At 35.5% G+C, this 25,431-nt stretch overlaps 1 protein-coding gene across 3 annotated transcripts in view; it reads right to left on the reverse strand.

Annotated features, from left to right (window-relative positions):
* The window catches only part of LEPR (leptin receptor), a 96,601-nt gene extending 73,351 nt beyond the window's left edge, over positions 1–23,250 (reverse strand). For 2 of the 3 annotated variants that reach the window (XM_045547820.1, XM_045547818.1), the window contains exons 1-2: positions 23,186–23,250; positions 348–407 (exon numbers count right to left, since the gene is read on the reverse strand). In XM_045547820.1, coding sequence (XP_045403776.1) covers positions 348–387 — 40 coding nt within the window. In that variant the 5' untranslated portion in view covers positions 388–407; positions 23,186–23,250. Of the gene's footprint in view, positions 1–347; positions 408–22,865; positions 22,920–23,185 lie in introns of those variants that run through there. The other variant, XM_045547819.1, reaches the window with a different exon arrangement.
* Between the last annotated feature and the right edge of the window lie 2,181 nt (positions 23,251–25,431).

Genomic DNA, 25,431 nt, shown 5'->3' on the forward strand with positions numbered 1-25,431 from the left:
AGCTATCATGATAAACTTAAAACCTATTAAATGGAAAAAGAAATGTGGTATAAACCAATTCTATTTTTACAACTACAGATAGGAGTATATGTGCGTGTGTATGGGTATGTACATGCGTGTATATGTGTGCTATAATTCTGGAAGGATACACCATCAAGTTGTTTCAGGAAGTTGGAAAGAGTGTTCATTTTCACACAAACTTTTGTTTGATTTGCAATTTTAACCATGAGCATGTATGAGAATTCCTAACTAGAAAAAGGACATTCCATTAGTCAATAAGTGAAATAGCATCTCTACAGGAAAAATCTCTACCTTATATAAGATCATTAAAACATCAAATAACTTACCCCAATGTAATAAAATCACACAGAATTTTTGACAAACCATCTTACTTCAGAGAAGGATACCTGAAAAACAGTAAATCTAAAGTTAAAACACACACACACACAAAAAAAAAAACACATATATACAAGCTGTCTGTGGAAAACATAAGAGGAAAAGGATTATAAATAAGTCTTTAAATTTTAATCTTCTGTAATATTCTGGGTCAATATCAGAGAAGCACCCCACATTAAATAATAAGTCATTGATTTATTACTGTACACATCCTATCTTACATGTTTAAAATATGAGCCAAAGAAAACCCATTCAGGTGTTCCTGTATGCCATAGCAAACCAGCACAGGTGTCACAGGATAAGAATGAAATTTTAACTAAAGTGTTCACAGTGTTCACTAAATACATAACAGCTAATCTAACATCATTAATATTACCATCTTCATTTTTTTCATGCTCAGTTCTTAAATTTCCCTTATTTTCTAATGCCTCTATCTTCACTATGATACTTCAAAGTCAAATGGTTATTGCAGCAGTAACGACTGCATATTTATTTCCAATAAAGAGGAGAAATTTTTCCAGTATGCTTTTGGAAATCTATTGTTCATCTGTAGATGAGGTAATAGTCACATTGGAGGGTTAGCAGAGTAATTCAAGGAAGGTCTGATGGCTTAATGTATCCAAATGAAGGGATGAATTCAGATACAAGCTTTCCCATGAGTTCTACCCAATTTGAAATACACCACGAATAACATTATTTGTAGGATTATGTCATCAGTTGCAATGGTAGTATAATTTTAATATATTGGGCTTGGACTTGTGATGAAACCCTACATAATTTTGATGTTTCAGTCTTTTGTATGATCTCAAAGGGGGGATTCAGTTTAACATATGGAAGTAATCTGGGATAAAACGCCCTGAATTAGGTGTCAAGAGTGTTGGGTGCCAGGTCTAGGCTCTTCTGCTAATCAACCATGGCACTTGGGATTTCAACACTCTAGACCTCAGGCTCTTCATCTATAAATCAGACTGTTGGATGATCTCTAAAATCCCTTTCAGAGCTGCCTATGATTCTGAGAGATTTACTTTAAAATATAAATCATAGCTTTACTATAAAGAATATTATAAAATATTAAGTGAGAAAGTGTCTCATCACTCATATCTGAGAATTGGCACCATCTGATAAGTTAATGGAAAAACATGTTTAGTTTTTATAACTTACATATTTTTAGGAAGAAAACAGGTGAGTATAAACAAGTTGCCAAATTTGTTTTTCAGACTATCAGTTTTTCACCAGAATTTTGGTTCTTTATATACTAATAGTACAACGTTTCTCTAGGATTTCCAGAAATTGGTTCGTTGTTTGGAATCCTCATGACCTAATTATATTAAATGTGTGCAAATTCTTCCCTGTTTTAGATGCTACCTGTTTCTGATATAAGATGTTCTCATAAAATAAACTCAAGGGCAAGTTTCATAATTAAGATATGTCATAGATACCACCTATCACTGGACTAAGTGTTTTGATTGAACTCACTAGTGACTAGCAATTCAGTCCAACAATTGATGTGACTCACTTTTAACTCACTGATCAAATCAATGAGTTAAGTGATCAAATCTGTTTTCCTTACATAAGACAACCATTTCTTTATTTAATGTTCCATGAAAAACAAACTATTCTGATGGTTTGGATTCTTGCAGTCAGGTTTCATTCTTAAATAACAGAAACAAGCACAAGTGTAAAAAGGACATAGATGCAACCTTGAAGAGACTGTGAAAGATGGTATCTCACATAGCTTCAGTGAGAGAAATATTTATGGGCACCCTAACTTATACCAAAAGGAATATAAGGTTTACAAAAACAGAAACAATACAGAAAAACAATGACAGAAATTTTAAAGCTATGAGAAAAAAATCAAACAAAAGGAAAATTAATAGTAGGATGGCCAAAATAAGTCTAATACACCAAACACCATTAATTTGAATACACTTCCTGAGGATGAGTCATTAATTTGTTCTAAGCTTCTTTTTTTTTTTTTTTGAGACAGTCTCTCTCCATTGCTCAGGCTAGAGTGCCTCAGCGTCAGCCTAGCTCACAGACAGCAACTTCAAACTCCTGTGCTCAAGCGATCCTCCCGCCTCAGCCTCTGGAGTAGCTAGGACTACAGGAAGGCACCACCACACCTGGCTAATTTTCGCTATTTTTAGTAGAGATGGGGTCTCGCTCTTGCTCAGGCTGGTCTTGAACTCTTGACCTCGAGCGATCCTCCTGCCTCGGCCTCCCAGAGTGCTAGGATTACAGGCGTGAGCCACTGTGCTCAGCCCTGTTCTAAGCTTTCTTATTTTCAAAATGTTCAATTAGGAATTTGCAAAGTACTTAAGATGAAACTAACAGCTTAGGGGAAAAGTACAAATAATGCTAACACTAAGAACAGTAAGAAATTTTTCCTGATTAACTTCATAACGGGTAACATCCTCACAAATGTCCTAGTAGTACCAGAGTTTCACAAGAATTTCAAAATTCAATAATTTGTCACCCCCTCCTCTGCCAATACACTATTCTAACCCACCATTATTTCCTCCCTGGACTACCAGAAGAACCTCCTAACTGGTCTCCCTGCTTCTGTCCTTGCTCCCCAGTGCAGTCTATTCTCAACAGAGCAGTCAGAGTGATCTTGTTAACCCAGAGATCATATCATGCCTCTCTTTCTCAAAATACTACAGCTGTCCCCATCACTCAGAGTAAATGTCCAAGTCTAAGCAAGACTACAAGCTCCTTGATCCCAGTCACCGGTCTGATCTCCTCAGCCACTGGTCTTCCCTTTGCTCAAGTCACCTTTTCAGAGAAGCCTTCTCTGGCCAACCCATCTAAAATTCCAACACCTTCCCCCCGCAACATGTCATATCTGCTGTTCTGCTTAATTTTTTCTGTTATCACATAACACTAACGTGAATATGATTTGTCATTTTTCTTGTTTGTTGTCTCTCTCCCCCCACCACAATTTAAATTCCACTAGATCAAAGGATTTTTTGACTGTTATATCCTTCACACATGTTAGCCTGCCTCTCACATAGTAGGTGCTCCATATATATTAGCTGAATGAATGAATGGCAAGATATGACTGTTTCTTAAAATATCTTCCAATATAGAATGGTGGCATAACACCAAGACAAAATTGAATAAAAGCAATCTTTAAAAGAGGCATTGTAATATCATCCAGATACAGCTCTTTGAGAATATGCCTTAACACCAGGGATTTCAGAATAGTGATTTTTAACCATTTTTGGAACATGGACCTCATTGAAAATTTGGTAAGAGCAAATGTTCCAACTTCCAGGAGAAGGCACACACACTCAAAAAATTATAGGGCTATAATTTAAAGGGGCTAAGAATCTCTTGAAATTTATCTAACACTTCCAGTTTAAGAATCCCTGACACAGACAAATAAATGGAGTGTGCATTCCTCAGACAGTCTTCCATAGGTATAGCTCCATGAATGCATCCATTAATAGACATCAAGCTATAAGGAGTTTGAGATAATACTGCCTAACATTCCCCTGGAATGTAGCTGTCTTAGTTCATTCAAGCTGCTATAAGAAAATACCATAAACTGAGAGGCTTATAAAAAGCAGGAATTTATTGCTCACAGTTCTGGGGACTGGGAAATCCAAGGCACCAGCAGATTTGGTGTCTGGCAAGGGCCTGTTTTCCATAGATGGTGTCTTCTAGCTGTGTCCTCACAGGGCAGAAGGAGCAAACAAGCTCTCTACGGCCTCTTTTATAAGAGCACTAATCCCATTTAATGAGGGCTCCACTCTCATGACCTAATCACCTCCAAAATGCCCCACCTCTTAATACCACTGCATGGATGATTAGGCTGCAACACATGAATCCTGTGGTGATACAAACATTCAGACCATAGCAGTAGTCATTTTATGTTGACAGTTAAAAGGAACAATATGCCTTAACAGTCATTCAAACGGAAGGTAAGGTTGACATACTCATGTGAAAACAGAAATATCTAACATGAAAACATACCAGACAGAGTACCCCCTACCCCAATCACCATCACCAATACTTAGAGCTGAGCTAGGGTAAGGGAAGGGCTCAATTCTCATTAGAAAATAATAGTGGCTCTGCCCTCACAAAAAAAAAAAAAATCAAAGTTCCAAATTTCTCCATCTATCATGACAGAAACAAGAATAGCCTGGAAACATTTTCAAAGAAAAATAAGCAAATGCCCATCATTGCCATAATAAATTATCATAAGGTAATGATTGTAGATTTGAGCAGTTCAGGTCCATGTGTTCACTTCCACAGTAAAATAATTGAAAAATGTACATTAAGGTGACTAATACACTACATGAAGGTGGGGAATGATTATTAAAAATAACAACTTAATAATATTAGACCTATAACCCCACTTCTCAGAAATATTAATAAGGCAGTCTATTGTGGCCATTCCTAGACTTCAATTATTTATAATATCATAGCTCTTTCAAGGCACCTCATGCCCTGAACTTTTCCCCTGAATCAGATTCTGCAGGAGGACCATTCATCCAGATGTTACGTAGGTCTCAGATTGATTCCTGAAGTTGGCAAATGATTTGTGTACAAAATAGCACACTTAAAAAATGCTATGCATTTTGTTTGTTGACTTCCTGTGTAAGAACATGATGTTGCTGTGTGCAATAAAATAAATTTAGCAAGCCGAACATAAAAAAGAATATGCACAATGTTTCTTGTTCATATGAGACTTTTGACTAGAGGATATTTTAACATATTCTCTGGAACATAGTAGGTATTTGTGAATAGTTGCTGAATCAATTGATGTAAATAACATCCATCCCCATGTTTTAAAAAATAGCCCTTTTACCATCTATTCAGAAATTTAGAGAGGGAAAAGCCTTTATCGAAATATACAAATATTTGAAGAAGTCTTTATAAAGTATACAAAGATTCATCCATAGACTGATCTAAATGATATATCTATGATATCTGGATATGGGTGCAATAATTCAACTTGCATAATACACCAAACATAGGAAGCATGTTAAACATGTTTACTCTTCAGTTACTATTATGAACAAAAGAAAAATCAAAACTATGTTCTACTAGATGATCACATTTTAGGTTTTCAGAGGGAAATTAGACTTTTAATTTCTATTGTAAGGGAGTATTCGTGTTATTTTTATCTTTCAGATTCTACTTAAATATAAAACAGAACAGTCGCAATCATTAAGAAAATGATTGGACAGAAATAAAATTATTTACGACTTGCTCCAACTTGCTCCAATGAGTTTTCTAAAACTCAAAAAGTCTCTGAGTTTTAGAAAAGTTTATGAAAAGCAACTTTGACAATTCTGTTGCTTTGATGAATAAACTCAGTGAGCTCCAAATGCCACTAATTATTCTTTTTCCATTCTGTTAGAGAAGCATCTCTCACTTAAGTAACAGCATTTAAGTATTGTTTACATACAACTAAAAAACTCTATTTCTTCAAGTGCCAAAAATTTAACAGAACAAATATAGCCTGATCTATTTCTAGTAGCCTTGTCATTTTAATTATGTTTACTTTTATTTCTTCACTTATGATAGAAATTAATCATGTTATTCCCATCAAGTAGCTGTTAAAGACTTAAATTATTTTTAAAATAAAAAAAATTCTTCCATCATTTTTGTGTAATTATTTGTCACTTGGAAAACATAATTTCAATTACTTTAACTCCTGATATGACTAATTGTGTGACCTTGTCACATATTAATTCCTAAAAAACGCAGAAGTATATGATTCACAGACCTCAGTAACATAAAATCAACAAAGTTGAGTCAGAGTAGGAATCTTACCTACAATGTAATTTAAAATCTGTACATAGGCCGGGGGTGGTGGCTCACGCCTGTAATCCTAGCACTCTGGGAGGCTGAGGCGGGTGGATCTCTCGAGGTCACAAGTTCAAGACCAGCCTGAGAAAGAGTGAGACCCCATCTCTACTAAAAAAATAGAAAGAAATTATCTGGCCAACTAAAAATATATATAGAAAAAATTAGCTGGGCATGGTGGCGCATGCCTGTAGTCCCAGCTACTCGGGAGGCTGAGGCAGTAGTATCGCTAAAGCCCAGGAGTTTGAGGTTGTTGTGAGCTAGGCTGATGCCATGGCACTCACTCTAGCCCGGGCAACAAAGCGAGACTCTGTCTCAATAAAAAATAAAAAATATATAAATAAATAAATAAAATCTGTACATAAACTGATTCATTTAAAATATTAACTGAATATTCATTAAACTGCAAGTTACTATACAAGGTGCTGGAAATACAAAAATTAACAAGAAACTATCATTTATTTTCAGAAATAACATTATTTTATTATTTTTTAACATGTCAAAGCACTGTGATACCAACAGGAATAAAATGCAATGGGACTTCAGATTCAAGACGGCAAACTGAACAAACTGATCTTCTCTCCCTCCCAAGATGCCTTGAGAATTACAGTTAAGTAAATCATATCAACCCACGCCAATAGAAAGAATGAGAGGGGTCCAAAGAGAGATTTAAATAAATTTCTGGAAGATGAAGCAAAAACTAATGAAATATAATGAAGGAAGTAACTACTTAGGATATTTGGAAAAGAGGCCATTCTGATTGGAAATGTTCTAATTGGTGAGGGCAGGAGAGTGAGGTAAGGCTAAAACAACAATATGTTTTAACTTGCATTTAAATGTCAACTTGCATTTTAATGAATATTCAGTTAATATTTAAATGAATCAGTTTATGTACAGATTTTAGATTACATTGTAGGTAAGATTCCTACTCTGACTCAACTTTGTTGACTATATTACTGAGGTCTGTGAATCATAGCTTATCCTTCTGCATTTTTTAGGAATTAATACATGACAAGGTCACACAATTAGTCATATCAGGAGTTAAAGTAATTGAAATTATGTTTTCCAAGTGACAAATACCTACACAAAAATGATGGAAGAATTTTTTTTATTTTAAAAATAATTTAAGTCTTTAACAGCTACTTGATGGACTGCAATATCTAACTTCTTTATCTCCTTATAAACAATTCACAGCAGCCAAATCTAGCTCCCTGTATCTGTCAGGAAAGTGATTGACAAACAACTGCAAAGAACTTGGACTAGTCTAATTAGGAAAGGGATTTATTAAAGATTATTGGGTAGCTCCCAAAATTCAGTGACTGCCAGAGAACCAGGCTAGAAAAGCACACAGCCAAGAACCACACCCAAAGTCCCACATAGAATTGCTTTAGAGAAGAAGATAGCCCATACCAGGACACTGCATGTTATGACTGAAACCTCAATGCCCACTACCTCTGAGTTCCTGGCAGCTCATCTGCTCTTTCATGTCCCATACTTCCGGTCTAAACTTTGGCATGAATGCCTCCAATTGACAAAGTCTAGTTCTTACTCTACATGCAGGCAGTCAGGAAATTTGGGAAAATAAGGGCTTATTAAGTAGGAATTCCCCAAACATAGGCAAACTATTCAAAGGTCAAAGAGAATCAAAAATTATACTACATACTCTTATATGTTAAAAGGAGGAAAGAGCAAGTTATTTGAGGACAACTTGCACTTTTCATGTAGGCTTGGCACCAATATGGTAAAGCCTTTACACATTCTGACAGTTTGGGGACAGACTTTCAGCATAAATGGCAGCTCCTTGATTAAGCGCCTAAAATGAAGCCTATTGGTTGACAAACATTGCCCATATGCACAGAATTCACAGTCTCCTTGTTTCTTCATTTAACAGCCATGCTGAATGGAGACATGAGCGAAGACATGAAGAATGCCTTTAGCATTATGGTAAATTTTTTATAAAAAGAAAGAAAGAAAAAAGAAAACTTGACCACAATCTTCTGTGATAAATCACAGAAGAAAGAGTAGCTTTAACAAATGTTTAATGAGGACACTCAGAGACATTTCAGAAGATTTTGTCTCCATAAAATCACAAAGTGATAATGAGAGGAAGAAAGAGCTTTTAAAAATTCAATGCATGGTGCAATAAAATTAAACACATTTACATAATTAGTTCCTCCACAAGGGTGGTGGGGAAGAAACAGAAAAGAGATGTTTGAAAAAAAGAAGTCACCTAAAGGATAAATCTAGGAGGTCCAAATCCAACTAACAGTACTTCCAGAAAAAGAGAATAGAGAGGAGGAAATGATCAAAGAAATAATACAAGAAAATTTCCCAGAGCTGGTGAGAGACACAAATGTTCAAACTGAAAAATATGGCTCCCAGGTTCCAAGGAGGAGGAATGAAAAACAATCCATTCCTAAATATATCTTCAAAAAATTGTCAAACAACAAAGGAAAAGAGAAAATATGAAAAGCTTTCAGAGAAGAAAAAAATCACTAAAAGAGCGAGAAACAGAATGGAAACAAATGTTTTATCCCCAAACACTGAATGCTAGAAGACAATCAAGTAATTGTCTTATAGAAAATTATTTTCAGTTTAGAATTCTAGTCAAGGAAGCCTCAGAGGGAAACAAATATATTTTCAGTAATGCAATGACTTAGAAAATTTATATAGTATGAATCTCTTTCTCAAAATTATTATAACTTTACAAGATATGCCAGCAAAATGAGGGGTAACCAAGAAAGAGGAAAACATGGATTCAGGAAAACTGACAACAAATAAGTCTAATGGCTCTGCAGCCTTGAGAATGACCAATCCAGATAGCAGCTGTAGTACACATGGCCCTGAAAGGAGATGGCAAGGAGGAGGGTGAGGATGGAAGGCAACTTAATACCCAAGATGATACTGAAGCTGGAAAACCTTGAAAATAACACAAAAATACAAAATAACACAGGGGAAAAAGGAAGTTATAGTTCAAAATTGAATCCACCAGTCCATATTAGAATATGAGCCAGTGGGCTTCAAAAAGAAGAATGACTAGATTCCAAAAAATTAAGAAAATAAGTAAAAAACTGAAAATTATCAAGGATGAAATGAAGAAGGCCCATGTAATCCTTTCCCAGTAAGAAAAAATAAAGTTAATTGAAAAAAGCTTTACTGAAAGTCATGATGTAAATATGAGCCAAAATTAAATACGGCATAATATTGAGCAAATGCTAGAACCAAAGAATCCATTTGAAAGAAGCAAGAGTCTCCTTAACCTTAATTCTAAGAATATTCTTCTTTTGGTGGCTCAGGAGTCACACTGAATTCAATGTAATATGAACACTCTTGATTCTGCAGTAAATAATATTTACAGGGTCATAATAACAATAATGTTATTTACTAATTTTTCAATTTTTAGGGTCAATCAATAGACAAAAATAAGAAATTTAATTACAAGTACTAAACATAAAATATCAATATTCTAACTATACAGTTGTCAGATTTGGGTGTTATAATTATATAAGGAGAGATGGTGGTAAGGCAAAGGGTGAAATATCCCAACCTCATGAAATAAGAAATCAAGAGAAACGTCTGTAGTTAATGGAACAAAAATAGTGGTGAAAATTACAAATGTAATCAATAAAGGAGCTCATAAAATTAATATAATTATATGTGGAAGAGGGAAAAAGAAAGGAGGTGAAATTAGTAAGCTGCTAAATTCTCATCAACCATGGTATCTGCTTAAATGACAAATGAAAAAAAAAAAAAACAACAAGCAGTATAAACACATTATTTAGTCCTGTAGAGGTAGTCACAGGAAGAATTAAAATCAGAAATGGTTCAAGTTAGTTGTTCCCAAGGTCAGGTTGTATCCCTTAGTGAGGGTAGTAGGGCAGGGAGCTACTGCTTTATACTAAAGTAAGTTTTTGTTATCATGCACATAGATTATTTTCACTCAAAATTATTATTTAGTCCTTTTAATTAAATAAAGTGTTAAGGGACTTCAGAGAAAATAGCTACTAACATAGTCCTAGGGACCAAAAAAGGTTCACAGAAGTGAGATTTTAGGTGAACTACTAGAAATACAAAGGAAGAGAGTAGGATTGTCTTTCTTCTATTTTAAGATTCACAATATTTTAATACCCTTGGCATCATGATCATTGTTTCAATTGATGGCATCTTACAATTCCTGATGGCCTGGTAGCAGCTGTGATCTTGTTGTTATTAATTACATACATCCAAACTGGGGCATTTTCCTGATGATTGACTGGACAATTTTAACTCATGTATATTTTGGTCAACAAACAATTTAAAGACCATTTGAGACAGGAATATGAACCCCAAGTGTTGTCTTAAAACCTTATGTTGACGTATTATGGTAAGATCAATAAAAAGCCACCATCAAAATGTGCAAAATAGACCAACTTGGAAGAAAATCCCAGAAACAATAGTGACACATTCTTTTTTGAATTGCTACATCACAAATATTTTTGATAGCCCAGAGTATGACATTGTTGGAAGAGGTTGACATCAACAGCTATGAACTGAAAAACAACTAGGAAAAAAAACAGATTTTAAATATAAAAAATTCCTTAACCAAAATCTTTGATTTATACTTTCCTTATAAGAATGATGTGATTTAAATAAAAATCTTTATCTAAATAATTCTAAATAAGCTCTTTCAATAAGTATAGACCTAAAATTCTAAATGATGAGAAAGTATTGTAAAATAGTTAAACAGGCAGAACTTTTTCTTTCTTAGTTATACAAAAATGGTGGTGTAGCTTAAAAATCCATGATGTCTTAGATTTAAAGAATTACACTACCTAGAAAGAGTAATAATTAGGAAAAATCAAGAGATTTCTTCTAGCTTAGAAAATCATTAATGATTTCAGAGAATAGAGATTTAACTGCCTCTTGAACAAAGGGGAGGAATATGAAGCACATCATAAATATTATAAAAGCAATTCCAACAGAGCCTACAGTCAATAGAAACAAAGATCAGCCAGAGGGTATCAGTAAATGACAAAAAGAAGTCCTGTGTAAGAACTGAATTGCAAGTCTAAAATCATATTAGTCAAAAGACCAAGATGCTACTTGCTCAAATAACTGCTTTTTATAGACTTTTTTGCATTGTGTTCTGTGCAAAAACCTTTTCTCCCACCAAATCATACCTATAGCTACCAGTGTTGTTGCAAGACACTCAGATCACTAGAGAAATACTCACCTACCTCCTGGATATATCTAATATGATAAGTATCCCACAATTCTAAGAGATAACATCTTAATAACATAACAGCAACTACAATTAATGGGTGTGTCAGTGTGTTTTCTCTCTCTGTTTTATCTGTTTATGCACGTGTGTCTAGCTATATATAAGCATTATTTACTGTCTCTTTTATCTCCTGAACACTGACCAATTTGGTCCAGAAATTCTGTTGGTGCATACAGAAATCTAATTGATTATCTCATGTTCATAGTTTCTTAATTTTCATAGGTTTAAACACCCAAATAATAGCTGCTAGTTAAAGTAAAATGAGAAAATATAATTCCAAGAAAAAGTAAGTTGTCCTATGCCCTCACAAAACAGATATTTGGTAACAGCTGTTCTTAAACTTGAGTTCACATTTTTAAAGCCTATTATAATACCATTATAGAAGTTCCTGAGAATCTCTATTTGGCTCAAACCTTTAGCTATTAATATTATCTAATACAAACAAACAAAACACTTACATGTCCCCACAAACTTTATAGAAAGTATTGGCCCAAGGGTAGGGCACACTCACTCACTCTTTCACTTGTACTTGTGTGCTCTCACTCTCATTCTCTCTCTCTGTGCACTCCTGATCTCTTTTACTCTGCTCTATTTTTTTCTTTTTTCAATCACATTTATCACCTTTTAATATATGGTATAATTTACTCATTTAGCATATTTATGTCTGTCCCCTGTTATGTTTTACAAGCACAGTGATGTTCATTTGTTTTTTTCAGCATCTAGAATAATGCTTAACCCCCAGAGTGAGCTCTCAATAAATATTTCTTAAATAAATAAATGAAATTCAAAATATTGATAATATATTTCAAGAAGGTATTAAATGGAGTTAAAGTTAAAGCCCTTGTATTTTCCTGTATTCATTATTATACAAAGTTTATTCAGTTTCAACTTTGATAACCTAAAGATTCATGTGATGACTTCTAAATAATCACTGAATGACAGAAATAAAATGTATAACTCTTAAAGTAGCAAAAGAAAATTTGAAATGATAAAAAGTAACCAACCTAAAATATAGAAATAAACAGAAAAGAGACAAATACAGGGCAAATAAAGAGGACATGACAGTAAATACAAGTATAAATATATCACTAATTGTATTAAATGTAAAGTGACAAAATTCTTCAGTAAAAAAGACACTGAATTTTAAATACTTTAAGTAATAAGTGCTGTTTATAAGAGATACATCTAAAACATAAGAATATAGAAGGTTGAATGCAAATTCCACAGACACAACTAAAACAAGTATATAGAAATCTAAAAGCAAAAGGATGGAAAAGAGATTTACTATGTGCATACTGGACAAAAGAAAGTTGATGAAGTTATATCAATACCATAAAAATAGGTTTGAAAGCTATTAAGAAGGTTACTCCAATTGACAAAAGTTTCAATTAACCAGGAATATATAATTTAAAATGCGTATATACACATAAGATAGCCTCAAAATAACATGCATATTGTAATGTAACCTCAAAATGTATAAAGTTCAAATTCAGAGCATTACAAAGAAAGAGACAGAAATACACAAATATGGCACAAGATTTTAACACACTCCCCTCAACAATGAATAGAATAAGCAGACACAAAATCTGTGAGGAAGTATGACATTGAAAGAAGAAAATTAGGAAATTTGACTTACACAGAACTATGGCACCCAAAAACTGCAGATTACACATTATTTTCAAGCACTAATATGACATTTACAGAAACTAACCATATGCAAAGACAAAAAGCATGTTTCAAACAAATCCAGAGTTAAAATCATACAGTCCACACCCTCTAACCACAGTTATTTAAGGCAGAAATAAACAGAAAAAATATAACTACATGGATGCCATATGTTTGGACATTAAGAAAAATAATTTTAAGTAAATTACTGAGCAAAAAAGATATAATGAAAATTAGAATATATTTTAAGCTGATGATAGCAAAAACAGCATCTCAAAACTTATTTCATGCAGATAAAGAAGTATGTAGAGGGAAGCTCAAATCCATAAATAATATTTTCTAAAAAGAAGAAATGCTAAAAGTTAATGTGCTATCATTTTTTATAATCAGAATTAAAAACTTAATAGAACACTCATTTAAGCAGTTAGAACAGCAAAAAAACTCTAAATAAAGTGGAAGAGAGGAAATAATACACAGATAAAATTAATGTAATAGAAAGTAAATATACAACAATGAGAATCAACAAATTAAAAATTGGTATTTTAAAAGACAAATAAAATTAATAAAACTTTATGAGATTGAAATAGAGAAGGCACAAATAACCAATATTAAGAATGGAAAAGGGACTCAAGTGCAGAATTATTTAGGACTGACTTTATACCAATAAATCTAAAATTTAATTTTAGATGAAATGGATGAATTTTTAGAAAATATAATTTACCAAGACTGACTCAATGAAAAAGGAAAGAAAGAAACCTGAATGGTCCTATAGCCAGGAAATAAATTCGATCCATCAAAAATCAAAAATCTTTGGTTTCACCAGGGAGTTTTATGAAACATTTAAGGAACAAATAATTTTAAATCAGCACAAATTCTTCCTGAGACTAGAAAAAGGTAAACACTTGCCAGCTCACATTTATAGTTAATATAATCTAAATTCCAAAACACAAGGACAATTTGAAAAAGGAAAATTATAGCCAGCCACACATATTAATATAAAGTTTCTTTAATTCTTAACAAAATATTAGTAAATGGAATTCTGCAATGCATAAAAATGATCATACTGCATGAGCGGGATTTATTTCAGGATAAATATGATTTAACAATTTAAAAATCAATTAATATAGTTAGCCCCATAATAAATTGAAGGAGAAAAGCACCTGATTATATCAGTAGATATAAAAAAAAGCATTTGATAACAGTCAACATCCATTCAGGGCAAAAACTATTTGCAAACTAGAAGGATTGCGGAAGAGAATTTCCTAAATCTAAAAAAAGGGTATCTGCCAAAAACCCATAGCAAACATCATTCTCAATGATGAAATGATTTCCTCCATGACCACATCATGTTAAACATTATACTAGATGTCCTAATTAATGCAGTAAGGGAACAGAAAAAAGTTTAAAGATTATAAGAAAGGAAGAAACAAAACAGTCATTATTCATAATGGGCACGAAAGATAGAAAATACAAAAGTATCTACATTTAAAATTTCCAATTTAACTGGAAAGTTCAGCAAAGTTGCTGGTGAAAAATATAACTATATAAAATCAAGTATTTCAAATACTTCCCTATTCATTCTATGAGGCCACTATTAGTCTAATACTAAAATCAGACAAACACATTATAATGAAACTACATACCAATACCTCTTATGAATATAGATGCAAAAATACTAGCAAACCAAATCCAGCAACATATGAAAATGATTATACACTATAAACAAATGTGATTCAGCCCAGGAATGCATGGTTGGTTTAAAATATGAAAATCAGTCAATGTAAAACACCATAATAAAGGACATGATCATCTCAATAGAAAAACATTTGACAAATTCCAATACCATGTCATGATGAAAAAAACATTCAGCAAACTAGGAATAGAAGGGAATTCTCTCAACCTGATAACAATCACATATAAAAAACCTACAGCTAACATACTTAATGGTAAAAAACTGGATGCTTCCCTCCAAGTAAGGAACAAGAATGTCTGCTCCCACCACTTCATTCAACATTGTACTGAAGGTTCTAGCCAGGGGAATTAGGCAAGAAAAAGAAATAAAAAGCATCCAAATTGGAAATAAAAAAATTAAAATTACCTCTGTTCTTTATAATATGATCTTGTAGACAGAAAATATTAAAGAATCCACAAAAAACTTACTACTAATAAATGAATTCATCAAGGTTACAGTATATAAGATCAATATACAAAAATTATTTGAGTTGCTATACACCATCAATGAACAATCTAAAAATAAAACTAAGAAAGTAATTCCATTTCCAATAGCATTAGAAAGAATAAAATACTTAGGAATAAATTTAACAAAAGAAGTGCAAGATTTGTACATTGAACACTATAAAACATCATTGAAAGAAATCATAGAATACTTAAGTAAGTGGAAAGACATCCCATGTTCATGAAATGAAAGACTTAATTTTGTTAAGATAATACTCCACAAATTAATCTGAGATTCAATTCAATCCCTGTGAAAATCCCAGCTACCTTCTATGCAGAAATTGACAAATTGATTCTAAAATTCATATGTATATGAGAGGGAATAGGCAAAATAATCTTGAAAAAAAATAGAACAAAGCTCCAAGACTCACATTTTCAATTCAAAACTTACTTCAAATTTACAATAATCAAGAGAATGTGGCACTCGTATAAGGATAGAAATATATATCAACGGAATAGAATTGAAAATCCCTTACATTTTTGGTAAATTGCTTTTTGACAAAATGCATAGACAATCAATGGGGAAAGAATAATCTATCCAACAATGGTGCAACAAGTGGATATCCACATGCAAAAGAATTAAAGCGGTCACTTCCCTCACTCTATATACTCAAAGTAATAAAAACCTAAATGTGAAAGCTAAAGATATTTATATTTTTCTCATAAGAAAAACATAGGACTAAATGTTCGTGACTTTGAATTAGGTAATGGTTTCTTAGATATAACATCAAAAGTATAAGTACAAAAAAAAAGATTCACTGAAATTAAAAACTTTTTTTAATTTCAGAATATCACAGGGGTACAAACACTTTGGTTACATATATTGCCTTTGCACTGCCTGAGTCAGAGCTACAAGCATGCCCATCCCCTGATGGGTAAATTCACACCTAATGGGTGTGGTGTGCACTGTCTGGGGGAAATTAAAAACTTTTGAGCTTCAAAGGATACCATCAAAAAAGTGAAAAGATAGCCCAGAGAAATTATTTGCAAATCATATATCTGATAAGGGACTTTTCTCTCTCTATATATATATACAATGAACTTTTACAACACAGCAATAAAAAAAAATTACCCAATTCAAAATGCGCAAAGAACATTTCTTTAAAAAATATATACAAATGGCCAAGAAGCACATGAAAACATCATTAGTCATCAGGATATGCAAATAAAAAAATAATGAGACACTACTTCACACCCACTGTAATAGTTATAGTCAAAAAGACAGTAACAGTGTTGGCAAAGATATGGGGAAATTACAAGAATGTAAAATGACACAGCTGCTTTGGAAGACATTTTGGCAGTTTTTCAAATATGTTTAATATAGTCATGTGGTATGACTCAGCAATTCCACTCCTAGGTATATACCCAAGACAGATGAAAATATATATCCACTCAAAAACTTGTACAAAAATGTAAGTAGTAGCATTCTTCATAATAGCCAAAAAGTGGAAATTACCTAAATGTCCATCCACTGATGAATGAATAAACTATGATGTAGCCATACTGTGGAACATTATTCAGCAATAAAAAGGAATGCAGTACTAATACATGCTACACAGATAAGCCTTGAAAACATTATGCTAAGTGAAGGAAGCCAGTTACTAAAGGCCCCATGATTTTATTTATATGAAATGTCCAAAATAGGCAAATCCATAGACACATAAAGTAGATCAGTAGTTGCCAGGTAAGGAGGAAGTTGGAGAAAAGGGAGTGATTGCTGATAAGTATGAGGTATATTTTGGGGTTGATAAAAATATTCTGAAATTAGGCAGTGGTGATGGTTGCATCATTCTGTTAATGTACATTAACTATGATAATGTACTCAAAATCAGTGAATTGTATACTATAAAAGGGTGAAATTTATGATATATGAATAATAGTCTAATAAGCTATTATTTTTTAAAATGCTTTTAAAAATCAAGTAGGTTTCTATATGGTACCAAGAAATAGAAAATAAAATTTTAAAAAATATATATAACTTTAAATAATTTCAAAAATATGAAGTTTCTGTGAATAAATCTAACAAGAACAGGTTCAAGAACTCCTAGGGAAAAAATTAGACAAGGCTTACAGCTCATATTAGAGAAAAACTCAGTATATAGAGACAGACAGTCATAGATTCTATGACTGAATATTTAAAAGATATCAATTTCCTTTTTATTGTTTATAGACACAAAACGATCTCAATACAATCTCTATTAAATTCCTAACAAAATTTTTAGAACTTGACAACCTTATTCTAAAAGGTATATGGAAAGTGAAGAGCAAAAGAATGATACAATACTCCTGAAAAAGATGCAAAATGGGAGAATTTGCTCTATCAGACATCAAGACTTATTTTAAATCTATGGTAATCGAGACAATGTCATATTGGCAAACATATACAAAGAGACCAAAGGAACAAATATAGAGCCCAGAAACAAACCCACACACACATCAACTCTTAATATTTGAAATAATCAGTGTTGGTTGTTTGAAGCTGCTAAATTTTGAGGTAATTAGTTACATACCACTAGATAACTAATACACTCCCGTTCACCAGTATTTCCAGATTTATTCTCCTTTTAGCGAGAAATAACATTCCCACCCCCTTGAAGTTAGGCATGACCCTGTGACTTCTTTCACTTCTCAAATGTGAGTAGAAATAGTTCATGTCACTTCCAGATGGAAGCATTTAAAGATGGTTGATGATTATGCATGCTCTCTCTTCCCCTACCACACCAAATGGGAAAGTCCTGTGTTCCAGATTGTACAGCTACAGACTGGTGCAGTTTCCCTGAACTTAGATCTCTGAATTATTACATGGAAGACGGCTGCCCTGGAAAATTGTCTTGATCCACAGGAGACTTTGCATGAATGAGGAATTGCATTAAGTTAATGATATTTGGTGTTATTTGTTATTGCAGCATAACCTAGCCTATCACAGACACCAGGCTCAATCTCACTAGTAATTAAAGTAATGAATTAATAAGATAATAATGCATACTCACCAGATAAACAAAATTAAATGTTCTGACAACACTAAGTTTTAGCAAAGCTGTAGAGCAATGAGAACAAGAATGGAAATTGGTAAAACCACACTAAAAATGTGTGGCATTATCCAATAAAGCTGAAGTGTGCAATCTCATAATTTGACCCAGTAAAAAGACTATGGTTTTATACTCTAAAGGACCTCCTGGCCCTATAAACCAGGATATTTGTAGATAGATCATAGCTGCTCTATATATAGTACAAAAAAGGAAGGTATCCATAATCAGAATCAATTTTAAAAGTTAATGTGTTTTATTTATACAATGGAATATACCTAGCTATGAAAATGAACAAGCAACAGCATTCATTCAGCAAAAAAATTACTAATCACTTCTTACATGGTAGGTCTTATTTCACACAGTAGGGATACAACAGTGAGCAAAACAGAAAAACAATCCTGCCCTCATGAAGTTTACATTCTAATGGAAATAGGGCAGGTTAAAAAAAACCAATAATAATTAAGAAGTCATATAGTATTTTAATAGGTGAATAAATGCTATGGGGAAAACCAAAGGAAAAGAAAGGAGAAAGAATATATTGCAAGGAAAGAAGATATGCAATTTTAAATCCTACAATCAGGTCGGCCTTCATTGAAAAGCAGACATTTGAACAAAGACTTAAAGGAAGTGATAATAACAGAGCAAGCCATGTGGATATCTGGGGGAAGAGCATTCAAGGCAGAGGAGGAGGCTCAAGTGCAGAGATGGTTTCTGATATATTCAGGGAACAGCAAGGAGCCCAGTGTGGCTAGAACCGAATGAGAGGAAAAACAGTAAGAAATGAGACCAGATAGGTAACGGGGGTGGAGGGACTGAAAGATCAGGTAGGGCCTTGAAGGTTATCCTAAGGACTTTGGTTTTTACTCTGTGTGAACTGGAAAGCTATTGGAGAGTTTGAAGCAGGAAAGTGACACAATCTGACATATACGGTAAAAGGAGAGCTCTGATTGCTATTTTGAGAATGGATTGGGGAGGGCAGAGGATAAAAGCAGAGATACCAGTTTGGAGGTCCTTGCAATAATCCACGTGGGAGGTGATGGTACCAGGGTAGCAGCCTTGAAGTGAGGAGAAGTCATTATATTCTGGATTTATTTTGAAGACAGAGCAAAGAGGATTTCCCAGCACATTATATATGAGGTATGAAAGAATGGCAGGAATCAAAGAGGACTCCAAGGTTCCGGGCCTAAGCAACTCTTGTAAGATGGGGATAGGGAAGACTGCAGATAGCATAGGTTTGGGAAAGATGAAAATTCCATTTGGAGCATGTTGAACTGGGGATGTCTACCAGACATTCAAATGGAAATGCTGAGGAGGCAGCTTCATATAGAGATCTGAAGTCCAGGGTCAGAAGCCAAGGTTTGAGCTATCATTTTTGGAGTCACTGATATAAAAATGAAGAGATTGCATGTCCACATCAAAGAATATAGAGAGAAAAGAGCTAAACCTTAAGGCACTCCAACGTTAAAACCTCTGACAGAAGAGGAGAGGCCAATGGAGACAGAAAGGAGCAGCAGGGAAAAAGGAGGAAAACCAAGAGTGTATATGGTGTCCTGGAAGTCAGTAAAGAACTGTTTCAAGGAGCGGAGGGTGATAGCTGTGACAATGCTACCAACAGGTATAGTAAGGTGAACTCTGGCAACTGACTACTGGATTAGCAAAGGTGATCTCATTGGTGACCTTGACAGCAGTACACCCTGAAGTAGTTTAAGCATAGTATTGAAAACAGAAGATTGATAGGAATAGGTTCAAAAAATAGTGTGAAGAGAGAAACTGGAGACAGGGAATATAGACAACTCTTTCAAATACTTGTGCTGTAAATGGAGGAGAAGAAATGGTTTAATCTCACAAACATAATGTTAAGCAAAACAATCTATGAAAGAATGACTGCTATAGTCATATAATTTTTTTTAAAAATAAAAGGTAAAACTGGGCTTGTGATGAGGAAGGAACAAGCAAGAAGCTTTTGGGTATTAGAAATGTTCTCTGTATGGGGTGGTAAGTAGTAGAGTATTTGCCTTATAATTATCTGTTATAATGATTTGTTATATTATTTGTCAACCAATAAATTTGTTTTATGTACTTCTCCCTATATATGTTATAGTTCAAAGTGTTAAAATTTTTTCAAACATTAATAAGATCATATATGTGAAAAAATAACAGATAATATCACTATTGAGTTACAAAAAGTATTTGAGAAGCAATATCACAAGTTATAAGCAAATAAAATTTGAATAGAAACTCCAAAAGGTTGTATGTACTAAGTCTGTCCAGTAGGTGAACATTTGCACCTTTCTAATTTAATTAAAATTGGAATTCGTAAATCACATAAAATCTTAAGAATTAGAGCAGACTGTAAGCCTTTTTCTTCATTTTTAACTCCACAGGACATTTTTTTTAGTGTGCATGTTTGGGTCTCAGTATGAAAAATGCAGTATAGTATCTGCCAAGAATTCATTTTTTTCTGTACACTTTTAGATTTTATTTCCAAGACTTCCCAGAGATATCGCACTTCACAAACACAAAACATTTGGTGCTATAATAGTGATCTAAGTGTGAAGAGATGACTGGCTTTTTTGTCGGTAAATTCAAGGGAGAGTAAGGCTGCACGCTACAAAAGAGAAACAGAGCCTCTGCCAACCAAATGACACGCCCAAGTCATGAATGAGTTGGCTGTGTACCATGAGTGATCGGATCCATCCACTATTGCAGTTGTTTTCCAAACAACTAGCAGGGTATTTGAGTTCTACTACTCCCAGTTCATTCAGCAAGCAATTTTACTTAATTCTCTGAGCATCTCTTTCTAAGGAGATGACCATCTACTTCACCAGAGAATATGAGCGAGGGAAAACAAATGCCTGAATGACTGGTGACAGTTCCAGCCAAAAGACAAAATGGCATTGAAAATAAGTTAAAATGTGTTCATAAAAGAGTACTTCAAATCCACTCCATTCTCCCAAACTGCATACAAAGCACATGTGGGTGGGAAGAGACTATTTTATTTAGATCAAAGCCACCAAAAAGAGCTAGAAATATTTCTAAGCCAGTCCTAACTAGTGATGACTAAGTTTCAAATAATTTTGAAAATACTACCAATAAAACATGGCAAGTAGCAACAAAAGCTATTCCCACATTCTCTGTCGCTTAAACAAGCAACATTTTTTTAAATCAAAAAGAAAATACAAGGCACACTGACACTTCATAGTACATACTCGTTGTACTACTTGCGTGTGTGTGTGTGTGTGTGTGTGTGTGTGTGTGTGTGTGTGTAAATTCCTCATTTTTTGCTTTATCTATTTAGTTAACCTCTGCTATTTTCTGGGATTCATTCCAAGACAAGGAAATGCATTACTAAAATTGGCATCTCTGTTATTAAGCTTAATACCAGAAAGGCTCTGAAGTGGTCTGAAACCATGTTTTAAACATTCTGCACACAACTTTATGCTAAAAAGTAATGAACACTGTTCAAAAGCAGTAATTGATAGGAAAGGTACAATTTCTGTTTTCCTCCAAAACAGTTTTTATTTCCTCTAACTGTACAATACTGAAAGAGAATAAGTGCTATGCTAAAGCCATGTGTTTTAGTTGCCGGGTTGCCAGTGTTGGCTTAAAGACTCTTTAAGGTAGTATGAGAAGGTGATCTAAATATTCATATATAAACAATACATTTCTGAGCTCCTTATAAATATTTTTCTGTACAACTTTTGGTTAGAAAATCCTAAAAACATAAGTCACAAATGCATATAAACCAAATGCCAAGATCAATATAGTTTTTTTAGTTTCATGAAATTATGAAATTAGCAATGTTTATAACAGGCTAAAGAGTTAAAGAGCTATACCTTTTTGATCTGGGACACACTTTACATATTATCAAAAGGCCCTTAAAATTACCTTAATCCAACCCTCTAACTTGGAAAAAATGAGGAAACTGAGGCCCAGAGAGGTTAAGTTAACCACAGTGTCACAGATAATAAATGGGAAATCATACCAAAACTCAGATTTTCTGATTCCAAGTCCAGAGCTCTGAAAGAGTATTTGTTTCAACATACTTTAATACTTACAGAAATAAATGGTAACAGAAGACACTCCAGGCAGCCCCTCAGTATAAAGAACTCCCTCAGGCTTCCGAGACCCTGTCTCATCTTCTGTTTGCAAACACAAGTTCTAGAAATAGCACCCACAATAACCAGTTTCTTAGATGACATCATCATACCTGGGGTTTCCGAAATGATTCCTCAGTTGGTCTCTTTCCCTCACCACTACCAATGCCCTTAAGTAAGTGCTTTGGTTGGGGTTGGATTTGATCGGGATTGGATTTGGTGGTGGCTGTTGTTTAATTTGCTTGCAGGGAGGAGGGGGAGAGAGTGCAAAACAAAAGCTGAGGTTTAAACGATCCCTACACTATAAATATTTTCCTTGGTCATTCAAACCAACAAATCTGTCCTCGAGGCCCCAGGGCTTACAGGTTTGCTCCACAGTCCCTTCATTTTCCAAAGTTGGCAGGAGGCCTGGAAAAGAAGTTGGGCGGCTGGCACGTCTTCTCGGTGGCCTCTCCGGCAGGTGCGCGCCCAGGCGCAGCCGAGTGCTCTGGGCGGCGCGCCCGGATCCCCCTGGTCCCGGGGAGGCCAAGAGTCGCCGGCGTCCCACCCACCCCGCTCCCTCAGCCCGCCCGGCGCCGGCCGTTCTGGTGGCCCCGCCAGGCTGGCCCCGGACTCCCCGTTTCCAAATGGCCCGCAGGCTCCGCGCCTCCCACGCGCGTCCCGACGCCCAGCTCCCGAGTTACCCGGAGCAGGAAGAGGTGGCAGTAGGGGGTGGAGGAGAGAGAAGCGGGTTCCACTTGGATCCAGGGGTCCAAGCCCGACGAAAGGCAGAGATGGCGGAGGCACGGGGGCTCGGGCACCTGCGTCGCTCGCGCTCGGCCGGCCGCGGGCTCTGCGGTGGGGCCGCTCCAAACTCCTCGCCGAAGGTGCCGGGGAAACTCTCAGGAGAGAGGACGGCAGCCGGGTGTGAGCGGAGGAGGCGCTGAGGAGGGGCAGGCTGGGTGGGGAGAAGGGAGGGCAGGGCCGGTGGCCTCCCGCGCGCGCCCCGCGCTCTTCGCCGCCGCGCCGGGGCGGGAGGACGGCCGCGCAGGTGACTCGGGGCGGCGGCGGCGGGAAAAGCCACTGCGCGTGGCCGCGTGCCTGGGGTAGGAGAGAGCGGGAGCTTGGGGACGAGGACCCCCTGCCCGCAGGAAGGCCGAGAGCCCAGGCGAACCCAGCGGCAACGCGGCGCCGCCAGTTCCGCCAGCAGTCAGCTGCACGCGCCCACCCGGGGCCGGTGGCTGTCAGACTTTCCCCCGTCCCCTCCCACCCCCAGACTTCCAGGCCTCTGCTGCAGCAGGTGTGGAAAATACTACGATAAGGAGTGCGGTAATTGGGAGGAGTGGGAAAGGAAAGAGAAATGGAAAAGACCAAAAGGAGTGAGGGAGTGGGTTTCCTTATCCCCAAGGATGTTTGCAAACCAGAATCTTGGTCATGCTTGTCAGGAAGGCTGAAGAGGGCATGCACGCTTCTGGTTGGGGGTTGAACTAAACGCCCACTTCTCTTTCAATCCTGAAATTCACTGATGTTTGATGTATCAAGTAAAAAAAAAAAAAGTGCTCTTGAACAGTCTGATTCCAACCCCAAAGTGAAAGACATTTCTTTGCTCTCCACTCAAAAAATGTTCATTCATTTGTTTATTTATTTAATATATTTTTACTCCAAACACACTAAGTGCCAGACAATATGCTAGGTTATTGTGTTCCTTGAACTTGGAGTTGGAGGTAGGAAGATAGATAAGCAAGTATCCATAAAATTACCAATTGTGCTGGGTGATATAAAGGAAACCACCAGGGTAAGAGTTTTAAGCCTCTAGAAATTAATTTGACTAACATCCTTATAGAAAGATCCATCAGGGGCACCCAGAGAAAGTGAGGTGCCAGAAATAGTCCAGAGATGGGTAGGGCCAGAAGCAGGGTCTCCTGGCTCCCTGGGCCAGCTGCTTTGCATTATAGAAAGAAGCTGCGATAACTTTGTAAATGGAACTTTTCCTCCATAGGAACGTCTTCTCAGAATCAGTGTCACTTTCTTGAAGAGAATTTGGATCTCCAGACCACTTGTTGAAGCCACTTTATTCAGAAATGTCATATTTGTGCACTAAGTGAACTTTCTGGGACATCTATGGTAGGCAAAAATAACCCAGAAACACTAACCTTTGGGTTTTCAACAAACTTCAAAAAACATATGTTTCCATTGGATGGAAACAAGAAGTGGAGTAGAGATACTGGCTTCTCCAGATTATTATGACACAAAACAACACAAAAAGAATCCGTAATTAAATAATCAGAATGAGCTAACACATTAGTTTACTAGGGCTGCTGCAATAAATTACCACAGACGTGATGCTCAAAACAGAGATTTATCCTCTCATTCTAGAGACCAGGAGTCTAAAATCAAGATGTCAGCAAGCCTACCATCCCTCCCAAAGTTCTAGAGGAAAATCCTTCCTCGCCTCTTCCAGCCTTTGGTGACTTCAGGAATTCTTTAGCTTATGGCTGCATAACTCCAATCTCTGCCTTCATCTCCACATGATCTTCCTTCTCCTCTGTATATGTCTTCTTCTCTTCTGTTTGTTGTAAGGCCACTTGTTATTGGATTTAGGGAACATCCACATAGTCCAGGGTGATCTCATCTTGAGATCCTTAACTTAAAATTACATCTGCAAAGTCCCCTTTTCCAAATAAGACCATATTCACAGCTTCCAGGGATTAGGATGTGGAAATTTTGAGGAGAGAAGTCAGTATTTAACCCACCCCAACTAGTAAACTGATAGAGACAAAAATCATTGTCTGTTGTGGTATCAGGATGTCATTCCAGCATCATTATCCAGAATTGTGTTGACACTAAGTATAATTAATTATTTCATTATGAACTACTAAAAATATGTATCATTAAACCTGGGCATTACAAAGAACTGCCTATGGAAAAGAAATATAGGCCAGGTGCAGTG

Source organism: Lemur catta, chromosome 3 (assembly GCF_020740605.2).
Source record: "Lemur catta isolate mLemCat1 chromosome 3, mLemCat1.pri, whole genome shotgun sequence".
In the NCBI taxonomy this organism is placed as follows: Eukaryota; Metazoa; Chordata; class Mammalia; order Primates; family Lemuridae; genus Lemur; species Lemur catta.